This window comes from Colletotrichum scovillei (genome assembly GCF_011075155.1).
Source record: "Colletotrichum scovillei strain TJNH1 chromosome Unknown Contig00009, whole genome shotgun sequence".
Taxonomy (NCBI): Eukaryota; Fungi; Ascomycota; class Sordariomycetes; order Glomerellales; family Glomerellaceae; genus Colletotrichum; species Colletotrichum scovillei.
The window spans coordinates 2,206,063-2,220,870 of NW_023336267.1; the positions used below are offsets into that span (position 1 = coordinate 2,206,063).

The 14,808-nt window shown below is 50.6% G+C and overlaps 3 protein-coding genes across 3 annotated transcripts; 1 reads left to right on the forward strand and 2 right to left on the reverse strand.

The window, feature by feature from the left end:
- Positions 1-2,174: 2,174 nt before the first annotated feature.
- Positions 2,175-5,920, reverse strand: HER10_EVM0008587 (uncharacterized protein). Its single transcript, XM_035478103.1, has 11 exons — positions 5,524-5,920; positions 4,927-5,468; positions 4,757-4,867; positions 4,501-4,712; positions 4,412-4,442; positions 4,160-4,353; positions 3,363-4,107; positions 3,127-3,312; positions 2,897-3,047; positions 2,752-2,844; positions 2,175-2,697 (listed from the first exon to the last, which is right to left on the reverse strand). Exons 1-11 carry the CDS (start codon positions 5,890-5,892, stop codon positions 2,674-2,676), a joined length of 2,658 nt encoding a protein of 885 aa, XP_035329750.1. The 5' UTR covers positions 5,893-5,920; the 3' UTR covers positions 2,175-2,673.
- Positions 5,921-6,199: 279 nt separating this feature from the next.
- On the forward strand, positions 6,200-10,572 carry HER10_EVM0010343 (NACHT domain-containing protein). The gene is made up of 8 exons (XM_035479806.1): positions 6,200-6,655; positions 6,722-6,745; positions 6,811-7,003; positions 7,061-7,435; positions 7,483-8,218; positions 8,270-8,536; positions 8,595-9,028; positions 9,103-10,572. The coding sequence occupies exons 1-8, from the start codon at positions 6,401-6,403 to the stop codon at positions 10,386-10,388; spliced, it is 3,570 nt and encodes a 1,189-aa protein (XP_035329968.1). The 5' UTR covers positions 6,200-6,400; the 3' UTR covers positions 10,389-10,572.
- Positions 10,573-11,393: 821 nt separating this feature from the next.
- On the reverse strand, positions 11,394-14,758 carry HER10_EVM0013197 (VTC domain-containing protein). Its single transcript, XM_035482561.1, has 2 exons — positions 12,098-14,758; positions 11,394-12,023 (listed from the first exon to the last, which is right to left on the reverse strand). Exons 1-2 carry the CDS (start codon positions 14,339-14,341, stop codon positions 11,931-11,933), a joined length of 2,337 nt encoding a protein of 778 aa, XP_035330302.1. The 5' UTR covers positions 14,342-14,758; the 3' UTR covers positions 11,394-11,930.
- Between the last annotated feature and the right edge of the window lie 50 nt (positions 14,759-14,808).

Here is a 14,808-nt window from a genome sequence, read left to right on the forward strand (position 1 = left end):
CAAGTCCAGCACTCCAATGGACCACAAAGATAGCCACGGAGACACGGAAATCCTCCCTTCGAAACACGCTGTTGGACAGAGATCGGTCCAACCTTCTTGGCGCACTGAACTACGAGCCAGAGGTTATCTACAGAGTTCAACCTAAGCACTGGGCAGACTCTTGGACCCTGAACTTTCCTAGATGATCAGAAAGCTACACCTTAACATGCCGAATTTGTGAATTCTGGTGCCCATCTTGTGAACTCACGGACTATTGCCGGCGATGCCATTTCCCTTTCCGTATGCCATATGCTCTTCCGGAGTCTGTTCCGCTCCGGACCCACCTAGTGACCACCTGCTATCGCGTTCATGCACTGGGCCATAGCATATCACACCTGTCGATATCGACTGAATGCGCCCAGGGAAAGATCACGGCTGGACGCGGTAGTTTGGTGAAGAACCCCGCCTGAGCCCCTGGATACATGATTTACGTACTCTTTGGGACCAGTAAAGTATGTAAAGGCTACGGTGTTCAATAGTAGTAGATTCCGGCTGTAACAGTGCCGTAAGTGCGCCCACGCCTTTCTTGTGTTCTCATTCGCCGGTTTTGCCTTTGATATCTTCAGCCGAAGCGTACTGAAGGACAAAATGGCGTTCACAGACCTAGATGGGGAAATGGTGCCTGGATGGTGCTTTTGCGGCACCGGCAGCGCTCTTCTCCGTGGTTCGTCAACCGGGAAGTGTTTTGCGGCAATTGATAGCTGGCCAGTAGAACATCAATCGAAGTAAGTCAGGTGATGAGTAGCAGTGGCTCCCTCTCTATTGCTACTTGCCGATTTGTCGACTTGTATTGTGTAGGTTCGGACAACAAGGGGTTACGAATACTCTGTAGCCTTGGTCTGAAAACGTACTCAGAATTCCAAATTGGTCAACTGCCAGCTCTGTTGATGATCCGGTTTGGTGGCATACATAACACGCGCCTCTAGACCGACAAACCAAAAAAACAAAAGAGTTCACCCCCCCGGTGGCGAACGGGGGCTACATCTCTTGGTGCATATGCTGGATTTTTTGGTCGACTTGAACTCGGGACCTCTGAGCCTTCACCGATTAGGCTATTCGTGGACTTCAACCACTCCACCACCCAGCCAGTTTTGACCTGACCCCCAAGGGGGCGCCTGCTGGCTGGTGACTGGAATGGATTTGAGAGAACCTATATGGGCTTCTTCCTGTGTTGAATCCTTCATCTGGGAACGCGAACATAGGAAGGAGTGGGCCTCAGCACGTGGCCTCTGGCAGGTGATAAAGGAAGGCGGAGGCCTAGAAGGAGCAGGTCAGAGGCACGCAGGTGGCCATATACGTCGCTCTTCTTGCCTCTGACGGGTTTTCCAGCCTATCGAATTCCGAGGTACCTTCCTGACGATTCTCAGGGCCTTCAAGCTACGTACTTATTTAGTTTACGTGGCCATGTCTTCTTCATCTCTACCCACAAGGTCGTCTGTCTCTACATGGTAGGTTAGAGAAAGGGCTCATCCAAACAAGAAGCTTGATACAAAGCTGTGGTGTGCTGAAATAGAGAAGAAAGATCAAACCCCTGATTCTTGTTTTCGTGAAGGGCTACCTCCAATGCCAAAAACGAACGATCTACTTTATCTCTTCTCTGCTAGACACATGGATTGTCAGGCAAGAAACAGACACATCGGCAGCTATAATCGTCACGCCACAAGAATCACTGGTTATATAGACCTCGGTTCACTCTCATTCCTTAAATCTGTCATTTTCATGGGTCAACTAGTGGCTACTCAGAATGCTGTCGGCTTGACAGTGCTTGTCATGTTACTGTGATCAACGGTTCTTCCCACTTGGTGAAACTGGCAAACTACCTAAAGACAAGACTATCAAGGTAGCAAGTGCAGATGTCGAGAGTGGTCGGGCATGCCAACGTCGACGCCATCTCCAAGCTTCGTGTGGGCTAGATCTCCTCGACTCCCGTCTTTTCAAGTATAGCACGTCTACTTCACGTCACCAGATGAATCACTCGACGCCAAGGGAAAGCCATCTACCTTAACTTGGGGAGCAGACATCTTGGCTAGAACCGTATACCGCCCAGGTGCGGCCAAGCGAGTGCCTCCTGTCCCAGAGCCTCCGCCCCCCGCCCCGTCAGGAAGGCGCACCTTCCCACCTCTACTTCCCTTCTTCCCCAGTAATGATTGTCCAGGTGACGTACCGAACTGCTTAAGGGGTCTAATCACAGTTCCTGTCACCAGCACCCACCTGGCCATTTGGCCGGGTGGTTTCGACTCTGACGCAGAGTCGTGTTATATGAAATACTCCAATGAAGCCGTGCTGGTCCAAGGGGCGCGCTGTTCGAATCCGAATAGGGGCGTGAATTATAAGGTCAGTATCCCCCCTCCCTCCCCTATTTCTTTTTTCTTTTCTTCTTTGTCTCTCATAGTTAGAAATGTTTGAGAGGATTACGCCATCTGAGAGAGAAGTCGTCTCCTTCAAACCAAGGCACTGCCTATAATGATGAGCTGTTCTGGTTGCATCATGATTTGTTTGTTTTCTGTATGCAATCCAGCATCTATCCTGGTTCGTACTACTCAGACTATCGGTCTAGAATTGGGCCATTGGTGACAAGCGTGAATGCCCTCCCTAGGAGACCACGATGTCCTTTCTCCATCTCTGGGATAATGCCTATCTAAGAAGCTGACGCAATTGCTTTGAAATCCGTTAGATGGCACATTGTGCATAGAAAGGTAGCGTCTGACTTACCTGTAATTTGGCTGTCAATTGTTGACTTGTCGCAGGCTTTGAGCTCAGGAGACTCATGAGATCACGCTTCCCGTTCTGGATATCCAAGACATACTATGACAATGGCTGTCAATAATCTTCTCCACCAGCATGCAGCGTTGCTTACCTGTTCGATGGAATTGCTTATCACAAATCGAATGGTTGTGACCTCTTGAGTCTGCCCTATTCTGTATATCCTCGCCAGTGCCTGCTCCTCGATAGACGGGTTCCATTGCGGCTCAAGTAGATAGGCTCTCGAAGCAGCAGTAAGCGTCAATCTATGTAAAAGACATTAGAGTTAATGACATGTTGCGTGATAGTGATACAACTTAGCGCTAAAGAATGGGCTGGACATACCCAACAGCGCCGCAACCTAAGGACAACAAAAGTACGGACGGCCCGTCCGCCTTTGAGAAGTCGTCAATGATACGACTCCTCTTGCTTAAGCTTTTCTTGCCATCGATCTTGGCGCAGCAGATTCCAGCGTCGTTGAGAGCTAGTTCCGCGACATCGAGGATGGATGTCCGGTAGGAAAATACAATGCTGGACTCCGTCAGCTACGTGATCTTAGGCAAGGAAGGCCTTGGTGTTACCTTTTTGTTCCCGGAACACAACATCTAATATCGTTGACAAGGGCTCTAATCTTGGTCGGCCATTGCTCTGTGGGCATGGAACCACAGAGCATGCTACTTGGTTCTGGGGTCCAGTTAAACCCAAGGCTAGGTAGTGGCGGACAGAAATTGTCAATCGCTTCGGCAATGGTGCCATTCTGGATATCTTCGTCCTCCTCTCTTTCTCTTCCGGGTGTAAGTGGGGTTGACTGTCGATCTGGTGTTCCTGGCAGGAGTCGCGTGGAAGATGTCGGCTTCTGAAAGCATCCTAGCTCACAGACAAGCCTCAGAGCGTTAATCTTCTCCAACGCATTACTGTAACTATCTTTACCTCTAGGAGATGCTAGTGCGTTGTCGATGAACTCAATGGTCTTAATCTTGACGGCGTCATACATACGTTGCTCCTGGGGGCCGAGATGAAGGTGCCGCCGGTGATCTCGTCGTTCTGGTAAGTTTATCGTGTCTTGCGAACGTCTCAGCATAACAAAGCCCAGAAGCTTCTTCAACACTTCCGGTCCAGTCTCTTCCCCGCGAAGCCAGGGGTTCGTTATGTCCTTGTCAAAGGCTTTCTTATCATCATACGGATACAACCCAAGGAAGTGAAATAAGCTGTGGAGCTCAGAAAGTCGGTTATGAATTGGTGTTCCGGTAACCACCCACTTGCATTCACCTCTTAGCTCACATATGGCTTGAGCTTTTGCTGTCCTGAGGTCCTTGATCTCATGTGCTGTGTTGATAAGTCAGCCTGCAGGTTGAGCACGATAATTGAGGGTACATACCTTCATCCAAAATGATTCGATGCCACTCATGTGAAAAAATCGGACTCTCATTGGTCTGCATATGAATTTTCCACTCCTTCGCAAGTGTCGTGTACGTCGTAAGGATGATGTCACTCGTGCTCAAGTGGCACACATCTTTCAGTTGGGTTTTCGCGTGATGACGACGCCAGTTGAAGTGACCCTTACGAAGGTGTCTAGGAAATTTGTTACTCGATCACATACACGAAGCTCTCGGTCTGTAAGATCACGTACTTCGTTAATTCCTTTTCCCAGTTGTCGAGAACTAAAGCGCAGATTGGTTAGTTCTGTTCAAGCAGGACTCTACATGTTCAATGACATACGTGAGAGAGGCACTATAACAAGGGTGCCACCAGAACCTAGCGAATTCGGTTCCTGTCTCACGGATTGCGATCCACTGTCCCAGAGCTTATCATGGGCAATGAGTGATATCATACTGAGTGTCTTGCCGAGACCCATGAAATCGGCAAGAATCCCGCCTTTGAAAGGAGCAGGAGGTGTGCAACGAAACGACGAGTTGACATTATTGATGTAACTGGACAGTCAGCTTAATTTCAGTGTGATAGAGAGGATTCTCACGTTGTTCTCCCAAACTCGTCGATGTGGTGAGACCATACATCCCCATTAGGTTCATGTAGCCGCCATCCACGTTCTCGTTCAAGCATAAACGTCAAGCCTTGCTTTTGGTGACTTGTTTCAGCTGGTTTGAGCATTGCTCCATTTAACGGCTGAGACGTATTTGTTCTCACCTTTGCAGTTCTGTCTGAAGGTAGTATGAACCGCTCGTCTCATATCGCACAGTTGTTGAAATGACGCTCTTCAGCACGTCTATGGCCAACAGTGTCTCTTCCATGCCAGCTAAGACTTCGTCCTCGTCTGGACGGACAGTTCGAAAGTCGGTCGTTCTACTTCCCTCCATATTTGTGAAGCGTTGCGGATTGAAGTATTCGACGTCTGTTAAGGAGAAAGCTGGGTCCTGTAGGTAAAGCTCGGCTTCTTTCAGCATACTCCCGACTACCTGGGCTATTTCCCGTGACCCGTATAACGTTATCCAAAGCTGTATGGTATCATCGTTGACAACCTCTTGCCCAGGTGGTAGCCCGAGAATATCGATGCTGATGCCTTCGCGGTGAAACAACTCGAGCAACTCACGACCGCGTGGGTCCAAAGCTGCGCGCAAATCTGGGTGTGTTGAAGACACCAGTTGCCATTCATTGTCTAAAATCAGATGAACCTTCATTACTTGGGTCCGCTCAATGTCGGTCATCCATTGTGCGCTCAATGACGTGAGCTTTCTTGATTAGTCTTGGAGAATCTAGGCTTTGAACGAGCTTTAACAGACATACCATTCCAAAACAGATGATTTGGTCCTCAAAATTGGGCATCTGAGGACCCTCGAATTCGCAGGCAAGCCGTTCAGAGATGACCTGCGGATATGCTTCAACAGAAAAATCATTGAACAACACTGATGGCTTCTTCCTGATCCTTTGATTCTCGTCTCCTGGGGCAAAACATTGGTATGCAACGGAAACTGACCCGAATGCTAATGAGCTTCCGTCTACCCGCCGCCGCTTTATGCCATGACGAGGATCCGACGCCATCGAGGAGGTTCGGGGAACGAATTGTGCGACGCGACTCTCTCCCAGAACTTTCCAGTAATAGTAACCGGATGCCGTGTGCCTCGAAGCATTAGACTGGCAACTGATAGGCAGCATCAAGGTGGATGGCTCTTATGGGTAAACATAACCACTGGTCATTGAACATCGCAGGCAGGCTCCGCCTTACCGCTTCGCATAAACCAGGGGCACGTCAGCCTCGTGTAATGACACGCTGGGCAGTGCATATAGCACCGCTCCACATTGGAGTGGTTGGTGTCGATCCATTGGCACCTACCTATCTATGCCAATATTGGTGGCTGTATTGCGCCACTCCAACTCAGGAAACCCGTGGCTATGCAAGGCATTCGCAATCACAGTCTCAGGTATCCTCCAGCAACATATTAAGTACCCGAGCGTGCCCAATTTCTAGCACAACAGCATCCCGGAACTCTGGGCGCAAATGGTTTGGATAATCCAACATGGCTCTTCTGCAGCTCCAAAGAGCGTGTGAGCGCTTCCGATCACACTTGTATCCTCCAGCAACATATTAAGTACCCGAGCGTGCCCAATTTCTAGCACAACAGCATCCCGGAACTCTGGGCGCAAATGGTTTGGATAATCCAACATGGCTCTTCTGCAGCTCCAAAGAGCGTGTGAGCGCTTCCGATCACACTTGTCGGACGAAGAGACGCGGCGAGTGGAAAACGTTAAGAGTGTGGAAGATGTTCGCGAGGCTATCAGTCAAATCGAGCACTATCTTGCCTCCCGTCAAAAGTTACGAAACTTCGAACGGCTCGTACCTTTCCTCGACGCAGCTGATCGTTTGACGAAGCCAATCGATGTCCTCTCTAATGGCGTTCCGTTCCTGCCTTACATATGGGTGAGCTCCTCCACTAAAGAAAAGCTTCCAAGATCGACGATCTGATCATCACTATCACCCATCTAGGCACCCCTTAAGCTCATTCTTCAAGTGAGTTGACTCGCATCTACCGCTTGATTAAGGTATTGTAATGCTAAAAATGCCAATTCGTTTAGATATCCCAGGATCACACTCATGCACTGGATAAGATCCTCGCTGCTTATAGCCGAATCGGGGCCTCGCTTCCGCGTTTCTCTCGATACGGCAATGCGTTCCCAGACAGCCACGACTTCCAGCAACTACTGGGACACATATACGAGGACATCATTGACTTCCACTGCCATGCTTACCGGCTGGTACAAAAGCCGGGTAAGTTGTCCTCAAGAAAAGAGCCACATTTGCAATTTAATGCTGATAGGTTTCTAGGGTGGGTAATGCTCTTCTCAACCTGTTGGGGTCGATTTCAGCATCGGTTTGATTCATTGATTGAGAGCATCGACACAACCAGCCAACTCATAGACAGGGAGGCAGCTTCTTATGAAATAGTACAAGCTAGAGAATGGCGGCAAAAAGCCCTGGAGAAGGCGCAAGATCAAGAAAAGAAAGAAGAGCTCTACCAGCGCGAAGCTGTCAACAAGTGGCTTCAAGTGAGCGACAGAAACGAGGAAAAGCTTGAGCGCCTTCACAACCGTTGTCTCGATGGAACATCTCAATGGGTGACTGGATCACCCCAGGTCCGATCTTGGCTCCAAAAAGGCAGAGGAAAGCCGGTTTTGTGGCTTCATGGAAAGCCTGGTTCTGGTAAGCTGCGTCCGGCTTAATTCAGATATACCGACTGATCTTCAAAGGCAAATCCATCCTGTGTTCGCAACTCATCTACTTCCTCAGATCAAACCCCACATGGAAGTGCTTATTCTTCTTCTGTGATTATCATAGCACAGGTTATGGGGTAACCGTACAGGTCTTACGGAGCATATGTGCCCAGATTCTGGACCTTGTTCCGGAGACGGCATCGTTCATGTACAAAGAGTGTGTCGTTTCTGGGAAAACACCTTCAACATCATTTCTGAAAGAACTTATTCCCAAACTTTTCAGCTTCTTCGACGACTTGCGCCTGATCATCGATGGAATTGATGAGATTGTGTCATCGGAGCACGGAGAATTAATCAAAACCCTGACAAAGCTGGCAGAGACGCAGGAAAACTTCAGATTGCTCATATCTAGCCAAGATATCCCGAGTATAGCGAGGAACTTGAAGGGCAGGCCAACATTGATAGTTGGGAAACAGTCTGCGTCTGTTTGTAAGGATATTGGCTTGATTGTCTCAAACCGCCTGGAGACCATCCGTGAGGGGCTAGATGGTCACGTTCCACAATCGGTGTTCACTGAAATTCGAGAAACAATCCTCAAAAGAGCAGAAGGCATGAGTATATCCCCTAAGCGCGAAAAGAAGATGGGAAAAACTGACGGCAGCGCAGGAATGTTTCTATGGGTCCATCTAGTATTACAGGTGTTGGAGACGACGGACAGTATCCAAGAGCTGAGATCGAGTGTCGAGGCCTTCCCAAAAGACCTTGAAGAAGCGTAATTTCTATAACCTCTCCGATTCTTCGTATCATGGCTGATTCTACCCAGATATTACAAGACTCTCACCAGCATCATAAGTCGCTGTCAGGCAACAGATGTGTCGAAGTTACGACGAATATTTGGCTGGATGGTGTTTTCGAAGGGCGGCCAGCCTATGAGGAGATTTGAATTACGACTGGGTCGAATCCTCCACGCCGATTCGACCATAATCAATGAGAAAACGAAACCGTTTTCGAACGTATTAGATCTTTGCAAACCGTTCATAGAGGATGGTCCAGGTGCAACCATGGTGTTCATCCACGCCACAGTACCCAAGTAAGTGTCCCAAGTAACCTACTTCCACGCCCTCAGATTGGTTGACGTCTCATGCGAGGTTTCTCCAAGCCCAATCCAGTGGACCGTTCATCAACAAGGAAGATTCTTGCCGAGATATCACAACTGCCTGTATTGCGCAGTTGACACAGAGCTTGGCTCTGGCCGACGAAACGATGGAACGCCTGCAGCATCTTTACTGTGTTGCACAGGGTTTCTACGGACTTCTTCCTTACGCTCATGAACACTGGATTGAGCACCTACTGGAGTATCTCGAGCTCAGTCAAGGGTTTTGCACACCCGATTCTTCGAGAATACAAGGACAACTCATGGCGCTTGCTAGAAGTTGGATCGGCCTGGTGGGAGAAGAGGCCACGCGAATATCCAATGCGGAAAGCCTTGATCCCCGTTTACATTGGCTCGAGAGCCTCCCCTCAGCAAGAGCACTAGTCCAGGGAACCCTTGTACTTCGAAAAGCAACGAAGGAGTCTGTTGGTACGTTTACAAATAGCTGTCCACTCGTCTGTGACACAACGCAGATTTGCTGACTCTTGACTGTTGTTGCGCAGAGACTGTGCCCTCTCCAAGAGATGCCACATTACTCTCATCTGTCAGAACAAGGTACCACACGTATGTTGTGGACCTCTTGACAGGGACAAATTGTCCAGGGCTTTTGGCTAAGAATTTAATTGCTTTCAAAGAAGAATACGGCCCGACCGCATTTGTGTGTTCCATCTATGGATGCGATAAAGCTGTGGTTGGATACTCCTCAGCATTACAGCTGAAGGATCACTCAGCGAGACATCAAGAGAAACTACGATGCTTCTCACAAGACTGCTTCTACAACGATGTTGGGTTTACCTCTCTAAGACAATTCAATGACCACCAGAGAAGATGCCATCCCTCACCCCCACTACCATCGATTCCTCGGCAGATTCCCCAGAGACCGGGCCAGGGGAGTCAAGCGCCTGCGACGTCGTTAGCAAATGCCAAGCAGGATCGCCAAGAATTACAGTATGGTGCAAGCAATCAAGCTCCTATACTAGCCACAGTTTCCCAGCAGAGTCCTCCAGAAACATCGGACTACAAAAGCTCAGAAGCGTTCGCGCCTTCCCCGGCGTATGCACCAACACACGTTGGAGCCCAGCAGGCGCCCCAGGCGACGCAACTGACAACGGAGGAAAGGTTTCTGTCTAAGCCGCAGTTGGGATTTCAGATCAGCCGACAGGTGCAGCGCGCTATGCGGCAACACTCAAACTGGCAACAGCGACAGGGGCGGCGACAGCGACCGGGACAGCAACAGCGACAGCAACGGCGACGGCAACAGCAACTGCAACAGCAACTGCAACTGCAACAGCAACAGCAACTGCAAAAGGGATACTTGGACTTGCAACTGCAACAACAACAGCAGCAGCAACTGCAAAAAGAATACTTGGACCTGCAACTGCGAAAAGAATTCTTGGACTTGCAGCTGCAACGACAACAGCAACCGCCGCAATTGCAGCAGAATGGCATGCCGGCGGACATGGTGATGCCCGACCAACTAGGCATGCCTCGCAATATGCCTTCTAATCAGGATCCTCATTTTCAAGTCACGCTAAGCGACGACATTTTCGCTAACACAAGATCTCGCTTTGTGAACCTCGCATACGACAATTCGAGGCAGAGTGCTGCTCCGATGAGTCAAGACAGTATAATTGAAGATATTAGGGACCAAAAGTGGACGGAGCGAGGTATAGAGCAGGATAACATGGGGCGAGCATCAGCTCCCCCTATGCCCACGCCACAAGCACAACATATGCCTCAGCGACCTCTTCCGTCAATAAACATCGACTTGACACCTCCGCCTGTCTAACCTTTAGATCTACCCTTGCTGAAGGAGCTGAAAGGGCATGGTATCGGTAATTGAGGGAAACGAGGTCGTTTGGGTGGAGTAGGTGCTAAACGGAGGCGGCGTTTGGGACGAGGTGTAGGTAGATGAGTGCGTCGAGACAAGTGAAAAAGAACGGCTGCAATAAGCAAAGAGGCACCAGAGGGGACTATTCTTCTTACCACAAACACTTTCTTGACATAAATAAAAAAGCCGCGAGGGCCTTGAGATCCGAAGAGCATGGATGTTTTAGAACCTTTGTAGATCATTTCGCAGTCCAGAGACCTAAATCTCGAGGTTCTGGCCTTTTCCTGTGTTGTAGTTATACTGGAGTCCCCGGATCATGTACAGACCCTTACTAAAAGATGGACAATCTCAATATAAACCTCGTCCTGCACATCACCCCTCCTCTCCATTCCACGAGTATTCCACTCCCTTGAATAAGCTTCCACGGCCAACTACAAGCTGACAGTGGGTGTACCATTTGCTGTTCTTGCCGGTATGGCGGGAAGGCTACGACTTATGAGGTCCCGCGCAAGATCCCACCAATGGGCTGCATGCCTTTCCAGCTCGAGGCTAATCTTGATTGATGTCCCTTAACCAAGGCCACACACCATCCTATAGAAGGAAGGGTGTTAACGTATTCGGGCCGTTCAGGATTAAATACTAGTACTCCGTCGCGAAGGAGCACGCGGACGGCGGTATTCGATGAGTTCTCGACTATGAAATTGGGATGCTCCGCTGCAGTACGTTGCTATTTGCGAGCTCGGGTCTCATGAGAATGAGTATTTGAAGAGTATTTGAATCAGCATGATGTGGCCTATGCCTGATGTGCTGTACTGGGGCGAAGATGCGTAATCGATATGAATCAAACAGTTCCTGACGGCATGAGAATGGTGAGAGGACTGAAAGGTATGGTCACTCCGCCTCTGGCTTTCATAGGCATCGTTGAAGGCATCTCGCAGGTCGGAACAATCTTGCTATGGTACTCTCTCCAAAATCATCGCCTTCCTGATATCTGATGTCACACACTAAGAGAACTAAACAGTCAGCTGGCTGACATAGCCAAGGCAACTTCTAGGTGATACCACGACTCGAAACATTGCCTTCCAATCTATCCTTTGTACTCACACGAAACGGAAACCCGTCTAAGCGCAAGCTAACACGAAGCCTATACGGCATCCCAACATCAGGAAGACACTCAGCCTGTCTTCTCTCTCTTCTCTCAATCTCATCTCACCTCACTCTAGCCAAAGTCACATCAGATACAAAAATACACACAGAATATCGACTATCACACCATATCTATCTCATACAACACCGCTTCTTCTACCTTAATGTCGACAAGTATCATAACCAATACCAAGTAAAAAAGAAAAGAGCACCGATCCAAATGCAACACACCAACCAAACCATGCAAACGCAAACAAACTACAGCTTACAAAGAAAAAAGCGAGCATCTCATGAGATGCTCCATCAGTCAACGCTTTTCCTCTCCCACTTTGCTTCACAAACCCCTCCTCCCCCTTAGATGAGCTCTTGTCGGATAGGCTCGCCAGTGGCATTACCGCCGTTGAGCACCTCCTTGGCTGCCTCCATCCTCTCGATAGCGGAGCGGTGCTAGATAACCAACATTTAGTATCTTCACTCACGAGTCACGTTGATTAAAGTTCAAACGGAAGGGTCAGACTTACGGCAAGCACAAAGTTGATCACCAGCGCAGCCATCAACGCGATGCTGATAATCAGCGGCCCAACAAGGTTATCGAAATCCTTGCCGCTGCGACCGATAATCATCTTCCTCCGCAGCCTCATCATGCCGTAGCCCCAGACGCCCGCAAACACGGCGATGCAGATGTACACGATACCCATGACCTCGGCCAGGAAATTCTCCCCTGCGGCCGTGTACAGCGAGACCGCGAGCGCGCCGAGCAGGATGCAGATGTGCTGCCACTTGAGGAACGTGCGCTCGTTGGCCAGCCACACCTTGGGCTCGATCTTGAGCTCGCCCGAGTTCTTGATCCACTCGGTCGGCTCCACGACGCCCTCGGGCAGCTGCTGCTGGTTCTTTTGCGCCCTCCGCGCCTGCGAGTACTTGGACAGAGAGAAGCCCGGGAGCACGGACGAGAGCGTGCCGTAGCTCCTCTGCTGGCCGTTGGAGCCCTCGCCGTTCTGGCGGCTCGACGACTGCTGGGACTCGTCGTTGACCGGTCTCGACTGGGAGCGCGAGCTCTCGGCGGCCATTCTGTTGGCGAGGTACGACTGGCCGGCCGGCGAACTCTTGGATATCTTATACGAGCTCACCTTATTGCCCAAAAAGCTGCCGACAGCCTGCTCGTCCTCGGCTCTCTGCGCCTTGCGCTGCTCCTCGGCCTCGAAAGCCACCTGCGGGTCCTTGCGGATGTCCGCCTCCAGATCGCTCAGCCAGAAGGGCAGGTTGTTGACAAAGTCCTCGAACAAGGAGGCGATACCGTGGACAAACTTTGAAAAGCGAGGCGTGGGGTGCACCAGGTGAGATGCCATCAGATCCGTGATCCACGCAGGACGCTTACGGTTAGGGTCCTCTTTCAACTTGATCTCCAGAATGGCATAGGGGAAACGGGAGACCTCGCTCTGGTTGATATCCTTGAACGGGTATGTCAGGTTTCGACCGTCAATATCAAGACGGTGCCATTCTGCCGGGTCGCGGCACGGCCTGTCTCTATCCAGCGTGTCCTCGCGGATGAAGGCTACCTCTGTGTCGATGGAGATGCGCACGCGGTCGTCCGCGGGCTTCTGGAAAGCGGTGCGAACATAGTTTGCGCGCAAGACGGGCTGCAACTTGTTCTCCTGCATGAAGCCCTGAAGGGACTCAACGGTGCTCTTGAAGTTCTCAACCACCTCCGCCTGCTGGCCCTGACGCTCCATCTTCTCCACCGTCTTCTCCATCTTGTAGGTGCCGTCGATGAAGGGCTTGATATACTTGTCCTTGATGGGGAACTTTCGCTCCTCGCTGGATCCTTGTTCTCCAACAATCTTCTGTTCGAGGAACAACTCAGGCTTCGCACTCAATTGGCCGTACCAACGCACGCGGAGCGAGGACGCCTCCGCCTTGCGCTCCACCTTCTTTCCGTACAAATCGAACTTTGAGTTATCAAAGTAAAGCGACGTGATGGTCGGGTCATTGCTTCCATCCAGCTCCTTAGCTGACTGTTCGCTGTAGACAAGGGCCGGAAGACGTCTCATAATATACGTCTTGACCTCCAGCAGGTTATCCGGGTGGACCCAGAACTTGTGGGCGGTATACCGCTCGCCGTGCCGCGTCTCTCCCTGGCTCTCAAGATCCAGTGGCTGCGCATCGCCGGCGCCGTCGTCCAACTGCTGCCGAATGGCATAGTACATGATGGACAGCTTGTTGAGCAAGGGCGAGTACCCTTGCTCCGAGTTGAAGGGCCGTTTCGCCAGGCTCAGCTGCATCATCGGGCGAACCTTGTATCTATCGCCCCTCTTGCGGTCATGCTTCTTGACGATCTTGAGGAAACCAGTGTAGTTGATGTTGCTGTACTTCTTCAGCTCCGAGATTTCGGTCGTGATCTTGTCGAGCTCCGTCTCAATGTCCTTCAGCTTCTGCGCCGTCGCAGCGTCGGGCTTCTTGATCTGGTCGTTCTCCGCGCCCTCATCCTCCTCACTGGTCGGCGGTGCCAATTCCTTGAGCTTCTCAAACGCGGCTTCGACTCGGTCTTTCAGAGCCTTGAAGGTCTGCTCCTGAAACGCGGCGACTTTCTCGAGTTGACCGTTGAAGATCTCGTCGCAGAAGCGGTTCTCGTCGTCCTCCGTCCACGCAACGTCTTCGTCATCGTACTTGTCTTCCCGCAGAAGCGACTTGAGCTTCGCGTAGTCGATGTACTTGTCCTTCCATGGCGCGTACACGGCCAACCGCAGTGTCTTCCCGAAGCGCATCGCGACGGTTGGCGGTAGATAGGGATCGAGGTTGGGATAGACGGGAGTGTCGCTTCAGTCGCTTCGATACGGGATATTGGGAGTCGAGAATGCTTTGGGTCCCCAAGGATAGCAGAGGTGTGAGCTGGGAAGTATGGCCGTGGAAAATCTCGATCGAGTTGGTCGAAGGGGTAGGTCGTGACTAGAAAAAAAACAAGCTTCGGGTTCGGGTGTAACGAGGCAACGCTGGTTGATGTGGCTGGCGCGCGACAGGGGATATCGAACGAAACCCCTCGTCTTTTGCTTCCTTGCTTCGGTCTTGATTCTTCCTGCTCTTCCCGTCAAGCGAATTCCTGTCGTCTAGTTCAAGCGCAGAAGTGGGTAAAATCACCAGTCTAACCAGAGATAAAGAGGTAAGGTCGTGAGTGACAGTTGAAGACGATGGGGTTTGGCACCTGCAAGAAGGCGAAGCTTGGCCTGTGTTGCTC